A 15,426-nucleotide genomic window follows, 5' to 3' on the forward strand; every position below is an offset into this window, starting at 1 on the left:
ATGAATGTAGTCTTACGAACACTGACACACTTACATAAACTAGCTAGCCCACCGTGACAACTTTTCTCTTGACACCTTTTCGTTCCCATGGCAATACATCTTTGGACATGTTCTTTTCCACAGCCTCGATCTTCTTACAAAAGTCTGTGAATAGCAGCATCTCATCGCACTTATTGTAAGCTTCAACATCATCATCCATGCCATCAACTCCGATGATATGTTGTTTCCCGGAGGCCACACGTGTTTTGTCTTCTTCTTTGGAGGAAGGTTACTTTGCGGGTCGGGCATATAGAAGACTTGCGCGACACATTCAGCGAGCACCCAAGGGTCATCCTGGTAGCCTACATTCTGGAGGTCGACGACTCTCTGTCCGATCTCATTGAATTGATGTTGCTTGATCCAGCGGCATCGAAACAGGGCCACCTTTATATCCCTTCCATAGTCAAGTTCCCATATATCTTCAATTATGCCAAAGTACAGGACCTTTCGTCCCACTCCATCGAGAGCCTCTATTCGAACGCCGCTGTTCTGATTCACAGATTTCCTGTCCTTTGTGTCGGTATAGTATGTGTACCCATTAATGTCATAAGCATTTCAAGACGTCACCTGTTTTGATGGCTCGGCCGCCAACCGACTGATGGTAATAGAATCTATGGTTTCTTCAGGCTGTATATTCTAGTCCTTCAACCATGATGTCAGGCGTTGCTTATGCTGTTTCATGACCCAATCATCTGAACGGCCATTCCTCTCGGCCATAATGATAGCCATGTGTTCGTCAATGTACGGTTGCATCACTGCCATACTCTGCAAGACACTGTAATGCGCCCGACTCACCTCTCTGTAATCATTGTCGAGGAACACTTTCCTACCACTTGTGCCTTTCCCAGCTAGCCTTCCCTTATGACGAGAATCGGGATTACCAATCTCTCTCTGTACTTTTAGCCACTCTTGGCAGCACTCGACGACTTCGAGCCCTCTGGGTGTGTTCGGTTATGCACGTATCGGCTTAGAACCGACATGAACTGCTCGTAGGACCACATTTTATGCAAGAAGCTAGGGCCCAGCGCCTCGATCTGATGAACCAGGTGAATCATAAGATGTACCATTATATCAAAAAAGCGGGAGATAAACACATCTCTAGCTGGTTCTGGGTCTCCACCATGAATTCATATAGGTCACTCAACTCTTGCCTGCGAATCGTTGCCTAATGGAGTTTCCTCTGCGGCTTTGATGAATTTGTCCTCCTCATCACGGAAAAGAGCGTCGTGTCTTAACGAACCATACATCCAAGAGTTTCTGTAGTCCATCTTATAGAAACAAAACAACCAAAGAAAGAATATTACTCGAGAATAATTGTATATACCTGAGACACGTACCATGGTAGTAGAGGATAGTTAATTAATTGACTATTAATGCATAAATATTTTAAAATATAAATTAATTGGTTCAAATAAACAATTTCAAAGCAAACAATTAGCAACATTTAATATTTCATCCACTACCTTTCATACAAACTCCATTCCAATTTCATGGTAGAGGATAATTAATTAATGGCCTATTTATCCATAACTAATTAAAAACACACATTATAGAAAGGAATCAAAATAAATATTAAATGATAATTAGTAGCCATGGTAGAGGATATTTTACACATTAGCAACAATTAAAATCTTACACATTCACCTACATGCAAACCCTAGTCACATAAGGAAAAAATTGAAAAAGAAAAAAAAAACAAAATCCTAGATCTAGATATAGGGTTTCATGACACATGCACCAAACTTCACTAATACTACACTAAAATCAACAAAGATTACTAACAAATAGTCCAATCTTACTTTCCTACCTAATTTACCCTAGTATAGTGAAAATTAGGGTCTAATTTCACTCATAACTAGCTCAAGCTCCATGGAAGAGAGAGAAAACCAAAAATCAAATTACTCACTAACCAATGAATTAAACTTCAAATAAAGAGTTGGAGAAGCATTTCCTTATCTTTTAGAGTCTCTCCACCAAAAGATTTGAGATCAAAATCTCCCCCCTTAGTAGAGCAATTTTTAGGAGGAGCCTAAGGCCTCCCAACTTTTTTTTTTGTGTAGAAGAGTGTGTCCCGAGGTGGAAGAAGGGTGTAACTACTATTTATTTATGCGCCATCAGTAGGGGCGGCTGGTGATTCAGCCGCTCCTACAGTCAAACAGCAGGGGTGGCTGGTGATTGAGCCGCCTCTACAGATCAGCCCTAACTGTAGAGGCGACTCAGGTTACCAGCCGCCCCTACACTACAGTGCCATCTGTAGGGGCGGCTGGGTTGCTGGGGCCCGAGGACACCTACTGTAGGGGCGCCCCCAACCCCAACCGCCCCTACAATAAAAATACCTCCGTTCCTGGCGTGAGAATCTGACGTTGTGTTCGTATTTCCAACTTTGAGCTGCCAAAAAAAAGAGCAAGCGAAACAAACAAGGCAGTTACTGTATCAGTTCCAGACAAGATATCAGCTGTGCTATCCTGTTTTGTCACAGCAATTACAGAGTACTATATGCTGTTTCAATCTTGCACTCTGCGCCATGTTATGAGGAACATTGGTGTTTGTAATAAACAACTGAGAACTGACTAGTATCTTGTCCTTACTCCTTAGAGCAGGTATAATAAGGTATTTGAGTCGGCGAGATGAGCTCCACGTCAACACTAAGAATGCCACGCTAGGAGAGAGGGTGTCGAGCCGGCGCTTAGCTTCTCGCTGGCTGAATCACAGATTACGAGACAAAAAGGCTACCTTGGAGTTGGTTGCTGGCTGGGAGCTGCCACTGTACTCGGCTGCAACTGCAAAACATTAATTGCTCGTAGATTTGATACAGCCCGTCTTCCATCCAACCTATTATATGAGTAGACAGTATCCCTTACTTTGTATGACATGGCACATGCATTTAGCCGGCAGCAGGCGAAATCATTAGCCTTGCTCTTACTTACCCAGGCAGGCTGGACGAGCTTGTGCCGGCGCTGTCCGCAGTTAGGCCTGCCACCGGCTACAAGTCTCTGTCAGGCAAACCAGGGATCATCATTAACACTGCGGCAATAGTTCACTGCTGAGACGTGAGCCCAGTGGCTGACTTAGGCCCCTTTGGCACGGCTCCGGCTCTCTCTGACAATCACTGCACATGTCACTGTAGAAACACTCTGGGTCCTCCAGCGATGATCCCAGGCTCTTTATTATTATTATATCAGAATAGATAAACGTAACCGTAAACAAAAGACAGAACATTCTGCACACTGAAAAAAGGTGAAAAAAGATCCATGCAGTAATAAATAGATAAGACTGAAGTGAAGCGTACTGTAGATTGTGCGAAGCATTATTTTGTATGTGGATTGTGAAACAATGGAGTAGCTTGAGAGAAGATGTCGCCACTCGGTTGGTGAAAACTGAAAAAGACACTGGGGATACACTGGGGAGAGTATTTGGAAGAGATCCGAGGAGGAGGGGCTCCATGTCCGAGAGAGGAACTCCATGGCCTTCTCAGGGATGACTGGCATCTCTTCCAGGTGGCAGCACTTAGAATGCCGTGACTTCCTTTACAGCGGATGTCCGCCTTCTGCGCACCGATCGGTGCGCTCTCTGCCTGTTTGAACATTCAGCAATAGCTATATATATTCACGCCAAATGAAACAAATCTAAAAGAGAACTAGAAAAACCAGGCGCGGCCATGCCGCGCCCTTTATAGATTGGACAGTATATTTAACAGTATCAATATATAGTTGGAATTTGTCGAAGGGGTGGACCTGGTGCAAGCGGTAGAGTCTTACCGCCTGTGACCAGAAGGTCCCGGGTTCGAATAGCGGTCTCCTCGCATTGCACAGGTGAGGGTAAGGCTTGCCACTGACACCTTTCGCCAGACCCTGCACAGAGCGGGAGCTCTCTGCATTAGGTACGCCATTTTTTTTAATATATAGTTAGAATTTGTGCATGAACATTTTTCGTATACTCACGTACAAATTTTTAGTACAAAAAATGTACATATGAGTATGTGAGAACTCATGTACAAAAGTTTTTTGTACACACTCAATGCCTACTACTCCCTCCGTTCTTTTTTACATAACACATTAGGTTTGGCCTAAGTCAAATATTGCTATCTTTGGCCACCCATTTTTCTAAAAAAAATTATAGTTTTACAACCCATGAATCATATAATGTGAAAATGTTTATCATATAGTGAATCTAAAAACATAAAGCTTATATCATGAATCTATATCATTTTTTGAAAATTGATGGTCAAAGATACAAATGCTTGAGTTAAGACAAACCTAATAGGACATATAAATAAAAACAGAGGGAGTACTTGAGTCCAATGTTATAACAAAGCACTTCCAACCCAAAAGAAAAGAAAAGAAAAAAAGAGCATAGCTCTTGCTATATCAATCATATAATACACAAGAGAGGTCTCAGATTAAGCAAAAGCTATTATCAAAATTGACTTTAGTAAAGTACTCATTGTACTTATAGCACTTCGATAGACATGGGAATAAACATGTGGATGTATAGATATAACAAAAGCAAAGTAGGTCTTGATTTTAATAAAGCGAGTGAAATGATGTATTTGACAGCTTGTTTCCCAGCACAGTATTACAAACATGGCGAGCTCGTTCGAAGTCATATCTTAGTCATCAGGTTGTCCTGTTCTTCATTTGCAGTAGTTGTTGTTATCAGCTTATCTATGCAGGTAACATGGGTCATTAAGAAAATGTTGAGACATCTCTTGGTTTGAGCATGCACCCATAAAACAGTCATATTTAAATGAATCTTTGTGGGTGTGTATTCATATGTGGTCATGATAATATGAAACACATGGATTCAGAAAACAATAATGCTAATTGAAGATAAAACAAAAGATAATAGCATTAAGATGTTGCAACAAAGTACCACAGAATGTCAAAATGCTCACTGAAGACCTTTAAGGGTTTAACAGGTATGAGTTAGAAAACAAAAGAAATCATAATGTCAAGAATTGTGTGTGACCACCTTATTTATGGTATATATGGTGAAGCCATGGTAGTTGTCACTATATCTCAAGTACCATAGGCAACAATTGCTTCAGATAATTCTAACTTTAGACGATGACTCCTAAATTCAGAGTTGCAACCATCTATCAGCTCCAACAATTGGAGCTCCACTTGTTTCACCACAGTTATCATTCGTGACTGCATAAAGCAGTATGGGATCTTTCAAAATAAAGCAGCATGGGAAATTCATCTTGCTCTCTGTTTGTGCAGATAAGAGTCTTCCATGCCAAGTACATAGCATATGGAGACAACCATGAATCTACAGCATGACCATAACTTTTTCAAGCTTGAAGTAAATTGTGAAATGGAGACTTCAGAATCACCAAATAGCTTCACGACCTTATATATTCTGGATTGTATGACTGCATATGAACAGTTGGTCAACTTCAGATCAATATATTAATCTTATGGTGTGGCAGTTCTCGTCAGCAAATACAGTTCTCGGCTTTTCACAATCATAAGAATGCATGACTAAAAGGAGAAATGTCAACATTTCACATGTGGATGTCATTGGGGTGGGAGTGTACAAAAGGAAAACATGGACGCTTGCATCCAACTCTGTTGGATTCAGAGAGAATTGCAGTACCACAACCATGGTCATGTAAAAGCTCAAAGAAGGTAGGCGTCTATTGCCTGCAACTGCAACATATCTGGCATGAATGGTTAGGCTGAGACTCCGTCGTTGTATCTCGTGTGAATGGTAACACTAATATATCAAACGGGTTGTCATAGTAATTGAACAGGACTGTGTACCTTAATGCTTTAGGCGGCTGGACATTTTCTCGAATATGTTGCAGGCAGTAGAGCTGCCATCACTCTGCTACAGGCAGCCGAGTGTTGCTGGTGTAGTGAACGCCAGTGTAGTTGGCTAGGATGCCATTATCGTTGTCCCATTCGGCTTGGGCCTTGGGGGACGCCATCCCCTTCTGGGCAGCCGAAGCCGGCGGCCAGCGGCCGGCCATGGACAGCCTCCACACCCCCTTCCATGTTTCGCCTGGACTGCCGCTGACGGCTGCACGTGGCGTGCTGGTGCGGCCAAGCGGACGGCCGAGCCCTGGGTGCCGTCAGCCCGTCACCGAGCAAGAGCTGGACGTGGCTTAGGCTGAGCCTGCATCCTCCTTCCCTTTCCATCCGCCTTCACGCATGGGAGGCTCGAGCTCGATAGACGAAGGGCTGAGGGCGGCTGGGCCGAGAGCGGGTAGATGAGGTCGGTAGAGGCGTGACAGGTGGAGATCATGGAGGCTGAGGCGGTGCTACAGCCGGAGAAAGGCACGAGCGGCGCGGTGGGCGGATGCCTCAGCCTGGCTCTCAGTCACAGGCTGGCGGAGCGGCGTTGCGAGGCGGGGGAGATGACGTCGGTGGCCGAGACTGCGGGTTGATTTCAAAATAATCTGAGGTGTTTTTTATAAAATATACTGAAAGGGCCTCTGAAGCGCGGGTTGATTTCCGAAAAATAGAAGGGTTTTTTTTGAAAAATGACCGCCGCTCGTCCGATCTGGACCGTCCGCGCGCCCGATCGAACGGCCGCGAAAAACCCGTGACGTGGCACGCTGGCTGGCCGCGGTTTGGACGCAGGATTCATTTGTAAAGATGATGCAGCAGCATGATAAAAAAAAACTGAGTATATATATATAGAAGTAAATTGCACGGTCGGTCCTTAAAGTATTGGACTGATTTCGTCTGGGTCCCCAAACTATGAAATCGCAATCTTGGCTCTCCAATCTACTTAATTAGGTCCATGGTCCTAAACAGTCTAGACTGTGTCAAGCAGTCGATGTGGCTGTTCACGTAGGCGGAGGCGGCGCGGGTGGAGAGTGAGGAGCCACAGGCTCGGACAGCCGTTTGCGCCTCCGAGGCTGCCGCGCAGCAGGACTCCGAGCCTAGAGGAGGCTCTTGCTGACCTCCAGGAAGCGAAGATTCGAGCACGACGCAAGCGACGTCGGGAGCTCCCTCTCGACGCGCCCGGGGACGAGCGAGAGCTCGGTGAGCGCGGACAGCCGGCCCAGCGCTGGTCCAGCCTCCCCGTCAGCCCAGCGCTGGGTCCAGCCGCCACCCGGTCCCCGTCGCAGAACACGCCGGGAACCCGCACGGATCGGCGGTGAAGTCCTAGCCGTCGAAGAACTCGGAGCCGGGCATGTCATCCAGCGACCGCCGCATGGCCTGCAACGCCAGGAAGTCGACCGGGTCAAGGATCCCCGCCGCCGGCCGCGGCGCCACCGCCACGGCCGCCAAGACGACGCACGCCACGACGGCGCCGAGCCGCGCGGTCACCGCCATTGCCGTGCCCGTGCCCCTCTTCATGATGCATATGGTGGGCGGACGGGGACCCGCCGAACCCGCCGCTGGCCATAAGGTACTGCAGCAGGTCGTCTCCTCCGTCGTCGTCGTTGTTGTTCCAGTCGATGACGACGTCGCCAAAGCCGCCACCGGTCCCGGCGTCGGGCACCTGATGATGTCGCAGTACCTCCATCTGAGTTGCTGTGGCCATCTCGAGCTGGGCGTGGTGGTAGTCGGTGTCGTTGGCCGGAACGGCGGCGCGGGTCGTCGTCGTTTGTTATTCCCTCGGAAGTATCGTCCATGCCCGCCGGGCCCAAGGAGATGCCCTTCTTGCGGACGCGGCAGAGGACCCAGTCGTCAAGCTGCACGCACCATGCATATGCATGAAGATGAGTGATACGTACGACGCTGGTAGTCAGGTAGTAGTGGCAGTGCATAGTTACACACACGTACATACCCTCATGGAGTTGGCGGCGGCGGGCCTGGCGAGCACCGCGGCGGCGTCGGTGTCGAGGAGGCGGTACTCGTGCATGACCCACTCCGTCTTGCTTCCCTTCGGGGAGCGCCCCTGGTAGAAGACGAGCGCCTTCTTGACGCCCAGGCAGTGCGCGCCGCCGGCCGCCAGGATGGGCTTGTCGGTGCCGGTGGCCTTCCAGTAGCCGGAGCCCGCCGTGCGGTTGGGGCGGGCGCCGTTGGGGTACTTGCGGTCACGAGGGCTGAAGAAGAACCACTCGCCCTCGCCGAACATGGCCTTGTCTGCATGCATGCAGCATATATATATGGACGACGGTTATTAAGTTGATCTCGTGCGTGCACCATCATCAGTCCACACACGCACGTTCACGCATATATACTATCTGTATCTTCTGTACTAATGCACGCATCGAAATAAAAGTCATCGTATTATCTTGTGTACGTATATAGTATCAAACAAGCAATAAGCCCTGTCCGTGCATAGTTTGTATCTAGCGGACAAGACAAAGAGAAGGAGACGCTGCCTGTGCTAGCTAGCTAGAGTACTTCCCTTGGGCCTTGTTTAGATTACCTCCGAATTCCAAGTTTTTTCACTCTCTCTTTATCACATCAATTTTTGGACGTATGCATGGAGCATTAAATGTAGGTAAAAAAAAATAATTAATTGCACAGTTTGGTTGTAAATTATGAGACGAATCTTTTGAGCCTAGTTAGTCCATGATCAAACAAAGTTTGTCAAATACAAACGAAACGTACTACAGTGTCCAGATTGTAAAAAATTATAATCTAAACAAGGCCTTGTTCTCTATTGTTTTAGTGGAGCTGACACCGACACCATTTTTTTTTGACTGGCTTCGCCCTGCCACCACCGGTGCCGTACCTACCTATAGCTATAGCTAGCTCTACCTATAGCTCTAGCTCTATCGTCGAATATTAAAGGAATAATAAATAAAGGATCGAGTGTGCATCGATCGATCGCCAAGACGACGCACGCCACGACGGCGCCGAGCCGCGCGGTCACCGCCATTGCCCCACCGCCCCCACGGCGTCCTCCATCATGAGCTTCTGGTTCAGCGCCGGCGCCACCTCCTGCTGCTGCTGCTGGGGCTCCGCCGCCGCGGTGGCCGGACGGTCCACGCCGGCGTCCGAGGTGCGCGAGCTGTTGTCGCGAGTGAAGAGCGACGCCAGCGGCGCGTCCTCCACCCGGAACTTTATCAGGAACCGGCTCGCCGTCGGTTGCTGCCTCGGCGCCTGCGTGGCCCCGGCACTGTCCGCCGTCACCGGGGCCTTGGGCTTCCTCAGCTTGAGCAGCAGCACGCGGAACCTGGTGGCCGGACGGAGCAGCGTCGCCGGCGGTGGGACCACCGCGGCCTCGGCCTCGGTCTCCGCCTCCGCGGACGGCGCATCGACGGCCACCGCCTTGGCGGCCCCGGGCGCCACGACGTCTTCGCCGGCGGCCACGGCGAAGTCGAACTCGACCCGCTCCTCCTCGGCGTCGGACGCGGCGCTCTCGTTGCCGGGCACGACGAACTCGAGGTCGAAGAAGGAGGCGTCGTTGTTGTTGCCGTCCCGGCCCCCGCCGTCCTCGCACGCCGACGCCGACGCGGCGATGGTCGTGGTGGCGGCTGCGACCGCGGGCGCGCGCTGGGCGCCGGCCACCACGCTGGGCGCCGACTGCGGATCGAGGAGGAGGAGGAGGTGGTGGTGGTGGCGGCGGCGTTGCAGTTGCAGCATCAATGCCAAATAGATGAGCAGCAGAGGCCGCGCGGGGTGGGGGCGTGGGGTTGGACGGGGAGGGCGGCGTCGGCTTTCGACGGGGGCAGAGGGTTGGAGATGTACCCATCGCTGATCGTGGAGCAGAAGATGCAAGGCGAAGACAAAGGCCGTCCGCCGCCTCTCCTGCGGCCATATGCCATATCCACGCTCAAATCACGTCCACGTGGACGATTACGTCAGCTTCTAACTCTCCATATGTCTATTTTGGACCCAGATGAGATCACTTAAATATATTAGGGAACCAAACGTGCGATTTCGTAGTTTGAGGATCTATACGAAACTCACCCAATATTTTAAGGACCGGCCGTGTAATTTACTTTATATATAGGCACTAGCTAGGAACTGATGATCAGAAGTTCAGAACAACAGTTTAGTCCATCTCTTAATTTGTCACAAGATGCAGTTACGGCAGAGGCATAAACAGTTCCGAAAACTTCAAACTAGTCAGGTTATAGTAGCCTACTAGCCTTAGCCGACATCTATGGTCAGTTTCTATTATATAACTAAAAATCATGAAGCAAAGGTTTTGCGTGATCACCAACCATTTGACATGACAGTGGATGGCATCTCTGGAAGGAGGCCATCCCAAACTCCACCCCTCGCCTGAAATGCTCCATCAGGGGTCAGGGCTGCTCAAATCAGGCTCGTGCAACAGAACCGGATCAGTGAGGAAGAAGTGATGAAAATAAGATCACCCTAACACCGTCTATTTGTAGTTGATATTTGAGGGGGCAACTTCTTGTCGTCCACTAAATGTGATATCAAAAGTCCTACCTACAGTATAACTCCACTGTTTGCGATTCGCATTTGTTACTCTGGACAATCCACTAGGAAACAACCAGTAGAGAACAATCAGAATTATTGAATCAGAAAAGGCCGGATTGCCTAATTGACTGTAGACACTAGACGCAGTATGATTTGAGAACTTTGTTTCATGTGTGACGAGTCTGCTTTCCTATGTCAAATTTGACCGGAGGAAGCTATATAAAAGTAACTGTTTCCTGCAGCTTTCGTTCATGCGTGGCTGTTCACTGGAACTTTTCAAGTCTAGAACAGTTACAGACTTTCCAAGTCTATAATGACTACAAAGACAAATGTTTAGAGGATTTAACGATGGTATCTATGGTGTTCAACTAATTTTACAAGGAAATAAAGAAAATAATGAAACCAAAGGAGCAGATAGGGACAGATTGGACTACAGTAGCAAGCAGATGAAAGGCAGCCTGAAGATAAGCAGTCCAGAGAGAGGAAGAGCTTACCTTAGCAGGAAGCCCTCGGTGCACTGATCTTGTGACACCTGCATGGCTCCAAGTCTTTATATTTAGCCTGTTCGCTTGTTGGTTTCAGCCAGGGCTTATCAGTTAGCCAACAGTGTTTTCCTCTCACAGCAAATTAGCACCAACCGAGCTTATCAGCCCAGAAATCAGCCAACGAACAAGCTAATTGCGAGAACATACCCAAAAAAGCTGAAGCATGCGGGGTTTACAATGCACCAAGAGTACTCAGAAGGATTCAGTATTATAATTTGCATTCCCCACGAAATCTTGATGTAACTTATCGCTTCCATCTCTCTTTCTGGGTTGAACTTCCCCATTGAGAACTCGTGGTACTCAAGGTAGACTAGTAAACGGCGATAATGACTTGAGCACATTGCTTCTTTTGGAATGGACCTTGCCAAAACTAACCAGTTAGAACTAGAGTAATGTGTGTGTGTGTGTGTGGGCGGGGGGCAAGGAGGTGGTCCTGCTAATGGTAATTTGGCATAGCGTATGATTACCACTTATAGCAAATGAGTATACAAAATATGTAACGCCGTTCGCGAGACCCAGAAAAGAAAGTTGTAAATGAGATGCACATCATGTTCCATGTATACGTGGAAATCTTTGAACAATTTCTAACAGGCACTCGATCGATATAGAGAAATTTACAAGACGGTACTGATGGTTGTGATGCCCGATGAGGCATGGATTAGCTAGCAGTGATTGTAAATGAGTGTCTAGCCAAAAGGTAAAAGGTGAGAAGGCGCCATAACGATAGCTTCGGCAGAAAGCAATTAACTACTAATCTCCAGTGTACTACAGGGGTAATCCATGATATATTCACCCAAGTGGGAAACAGAATGTATACATCTGGCAGGACATGTGCAGTGGTGATCTTGTTATTGTAAGGTTCGAGAACTTCGAAGATTAATTCCTACTTGTGGTATATAACTGATATGTGCGGTGGGTGGGATCAGTAATCAGTTGCGACCTGGTACCATCGATCAGTTGCAACCCGGAAGACTTGTGAAACCGAGGGGCGGGTGACTCATTTTTCTAAAGACTGAAGCACTGATGTTAATAGGAGTTCATTGCATTGGATGGATCAGCGACAAGTGATCCAGCGATTAGGGAGAAACCACATGCTCCCGCGCCCCAATCGACGCGCATCATGGAGATCAACTTCTCCTAATTATCGAGTTCTTTAATCTCCTAACATGGATTATAGGAAAGAAATGAAGGCGGCGTGAGGAATCAAAGAACAGGAGGAATAGACGTACTGACCTTTCTTCTTCTCCGTTTGGACAGGATCAGAAGTTCAGAAGAGGGAGGCCCCTGCCCCTGCCCCCTGGGGAGAACCTCTGCTGCTGGGATCCACGAAGTGACCAAGATGAAAGCAGGCAGCGCGGTTACACATGTAAGATCAATTTCTAATAGTCGTTGCCGTAATCGCGGGTTTCAGGGCACGAAATCGTGTGACCGTTTTCAGACAGATTCGGAAAGAAATGGGGGCCCGGCCCACACGGCCATGACTGACTGACTGATGTGTTTCCTCTACAGGCTACAGCTTATATATATACTACCTGGACCATCAAGATCGTGGTCTATTTGCTCAAAAAAAAAAAATCAAGACCGTGGTCTAAAACTACACAACAGTGAATCATTCAGAATCAGCTCCTTTTTTTTTCTTTTTATTATAGGACAACAGACGTGTGCTTGTAACGCTAGCTCAACCGGGGTATGCACAAGAACGGGAATGGGTATCGACAGTTCGACACCGATCCTGTTCGGCGCTCGCGTTCCACGGAGTCACGGACACGGAGCAGACCGCAGACCGTGAGCGTCCAAGGTTTTGGTTGACGGTGTGGCTGCGGCAACGGATTCAGCATGAATACGGGATATGCTTTCGAAGTACGTCTTAATAATATCTGATGTTACTGTACTACCACTGGTATCCGATGAACAGGGTTAGCAGGTTTATGGGATTACGAGCACTTGCACGCGCACTGCAGTACATAACGAGTACATCGCCGTAACAACAAGCAGTTGATTATTCAGTTGCCGATCGACGTAAACAAGTGAAGGTCCTAGAGCCTGTTCTTCAGTCTAAGATAAGCGTTCGGGGACACACTCAAAGGCCTTGTTGGCTTCCCTGAAATTTAGCTGATGCTGCTGCTTATGCTGATTTATTGTGAGGGGAAAACAATGTTCTTTTGCTAAAAGTACCGTTGAAGAACAGGGTAAAATTCAATCCCCACGTCATCATTTGAAAGATATACTTTTTAAACTACTTTTTAGGAATATGTATGAAAATATTGACCATAGGTTCTTTGAAAAAGGTGGCTAGAATTTCTTTTCACACGTGTAAGCTTGTGTGTTGGCTGCAAATGAGATGGAACTGGTTAAATAAATGGCTTTCTAATTGGTTTTAGAGTGCGGGAGGATCCGACCCAGCTCGCTATATCCACGATCTTATGCCCCTCAAATTCAGGTCCATTGAAGCCCATAACAAAATAAGGCCTCTATCTAAACTCAACCCAAAAGACTAGCCTGGTTACCCCACTTTATATGTTATGCTCTCTCAACATTAGTTATCAATACAGAACTAATAAACCTAACATTTGGAAATGTCGAAATAGAGTGTTTCGACAAGAAACTTTAGACCACCTTGTGACATTACTGTAGAAGCTTGATCTTTTCTTAAATTCCGAGTAGGGTTATTCAAGCTAAGGATCAAGGAGAAGGTTTGTGATGGCGCCAACAAGGGTAGTGGTCAACTGGAGGAACTCTGGGCGATGCGGGCTTCTCTCTTTCGAATCGATGGAAGTTCTAATTACTCTACTGAAATCTTAGTCTATTTATACCGCTAAACTCTGAGGTTTGCAAGATATGTTCTAGCGTTGCTTGTTCGTAATAGGCAGGTTGTTTGAGTTTGAGACATGCACCCTTCTGTTTGGCTATGTTGAAAGCATCGAGTCCCTAATTCGGTTTTGGTGATTAATGATCACAAATAATTATGACTAACATGTATTTATAGGGACATTACTTTAAATTGGTCATAACGTCCGCCATATGGTTTTCTTGGCCCTGGTTATGGATTCAAAGTATTTGGTTGCAAAATATTTGTGAAGGCTAGGATTCTATAGTTCTAAGTGGCAATAGGTTTGGTGTTGGGATGCACTTGGAAGTAGAATAGGGTTTTTGTTTTCCTTTGGACATACTATAAAAGGGGGCTACTATGAGTAGTTTGACCTAGGCCTCGGCTAAGAGTTCTAGAGTGATACACACTTGTAAAAGCTTGGACTAGGTAGCTCAAGAGTGACCTTGGAAAGGTGAGAATTTATTTGGGAACTCAAAGAAATAGAATTGGACGAGTTCAAAGTCCTCCAAATGGATTCAAAGTTCTGATAGTGCATCAACAAAGATATTGTGTTATGGTTATGTTGATCACTATATGATTAGGTAATGGTAGTTTTATGCTGGCTGGTTATCTGGTGACACCATGCGAAATCATGTTCAAGAATTGCACAACTCTGAGGATGATTTAGTGTTGAGCTTGGTGCCTTAGCATGTCGTCATGTGTTATTATGTTAATGAACAATGTTGATTTTTTTGTCACTGTCAACAAATGGGGCATCGTATAGCAGGAGAAACTAGATGGTAGCATGCACATGGGACACAAAGTGTATACAAGTTTGGGACCTCATGAGGTAATACCCTACGTCTTGTGTTTTTGTTTATATTGCTTGTGTGTATCATATGTGAGATGATGATGAGATGCCGATCAGGGGACCTCCCTACACACCCGCCTTATATAGCCGAGGGTTATGATTGCAACATCGATGTTGCCCTTGATCGAGTTTACAAATATGTTTTCTAACCGATTACAACTGAATCTTGTGTTGTTATGAGCCTATCTTGTGTAGCAAGTAGATGATAACCCCCTCCCCTGACTTCAGACTCCGAGTAGTTGGCCTGGTCCACCCTATGTCCAAAGGGCGGATATGTCACATCCATGATGGCACATGTGGGTCATGTCATCTACAAAGATGAGATTGGGCATGACTCTGTCGTTAATAGGATGATCTAGCGTTGACTCTATATCATGCAGTGCATCGTCCAATGATGCTATGTGGTATTGTTATTTTTGGAAGTTGTCACGTGTCAATGCTCACCGTATGATATGAGGGACTTGGGCACTCACTAGATCATCCGATGATATCTACTGCAGAACAACCAACGATACATATCTTAGAGATTTAGGAAGTGTTCGAGAACATAGGAAGTGATCATTTGAAGACTAAAGAATTGCTAGTGTTGTGAGTAGCAAGCATGCATCTCTTGGTGCTCTTGGCTAAGATTTTGGTCAAGTTAAGATCAATACTTTGTTGCTCTTGGTGTTTGTCAACACGTATACAACTTTTGTGTTGGTGAAATTGGTGAACTTCCATGAGGAGATAGTTAGGAGGTCCAAGTGCTTTGTACTTGGTTTGAGACCCATCAATTCAGAGTGGAGAACATGTATTCTTAGTTGATACCCTTAGCGAGTGCTCCAACGTAGACTAGGGGGTATGGCAACACCTTGAGAC

The 15,426-nt window shown here is 46.8% G+C and overlaps 2 protein-coding genes across 2 annotated transcripts; both read right to left on the reverse strand.

The window, feature by feature from the left end:
- Positions 1-7,348: 7,348 nt before the first annotated feature.
- Positions 7,349-8,094, reverse strand: LOC136532949 (NAC transcription factor NAM-B2-like). The gene is made up of 2 exons (XM_066525527.1): positions 7,786-8,094; positions 7,349-7,690 (listed from the first exon to the last, which is right to left on the reverse strand). The coding sequence occupies exons 1-2, from the start codon at positions 8,092-8,094 to the stop codon at positions 7,349-7,351; spliced, it is 651 nt and encodes a 216-aa protein (XP_066381624.1).
- Positions 8,095-8,819: 725 nt separating this feature from the next.
- LOC136532951 (probable membrane-associated kinase regulator 2) lies at positions 8,820-9,536 on the reverse strand. Its single transcript, XM_066525528.1, has one exon. The coding sequence runs from the start codon at positions 9,534-9,536 to the stop codon at positions 8,820-8,822; it is 717 nt and encodes a 238-aa protein (XP_066381625.1).
- Between the last annotated feature and the right edge of the window lie 5,890 nt (positions 9,537-15,426).

The sequence above is a fragment of the Miscanthus floridulus genome, unplaced genomic scaffold, assembly GCF_019320115.1.
Source record: "Miscanthus floridulus cultivar M001 unplaced genomic scaffold, ASM1932011v1 fs_742_7_8, whole genome shotgun sequence".
NCBI classification, from domain to species: Eukaryota; Viridiplantae; Streptophyta; class Magnoliopsida; order Poales; family Poaceae; genus Miscanthus; species Miscanthus floridulus.

What these genes read in the sequence shown, in the direction of transcription:
- LOC136532949 (XM_066525527.1), bottom strand. Translation starts at nt 8,094, where the DNA reads ATGCATGCAGACAAGGCCATGTTCGGCGAGGGCGAGTGGTTCTTCTTC. An exon ending in CCGCCGCCAACTCCATGAGG is followed by an intron (nt 7,691 to 7,785) that starts GTATGTACGTGT and finishes TGGTGCGTGCAG; the next exon opens with CTTGACGACTGGGTCCTCTG.
- LOC136532951 (XM_066525528.1), bottom strand. Translation starts at nt 9,536, where the DNA reads ATGCTGCAACTGCAACGCCGCCGCCACCACCACCACCTCCTCCTCCTC.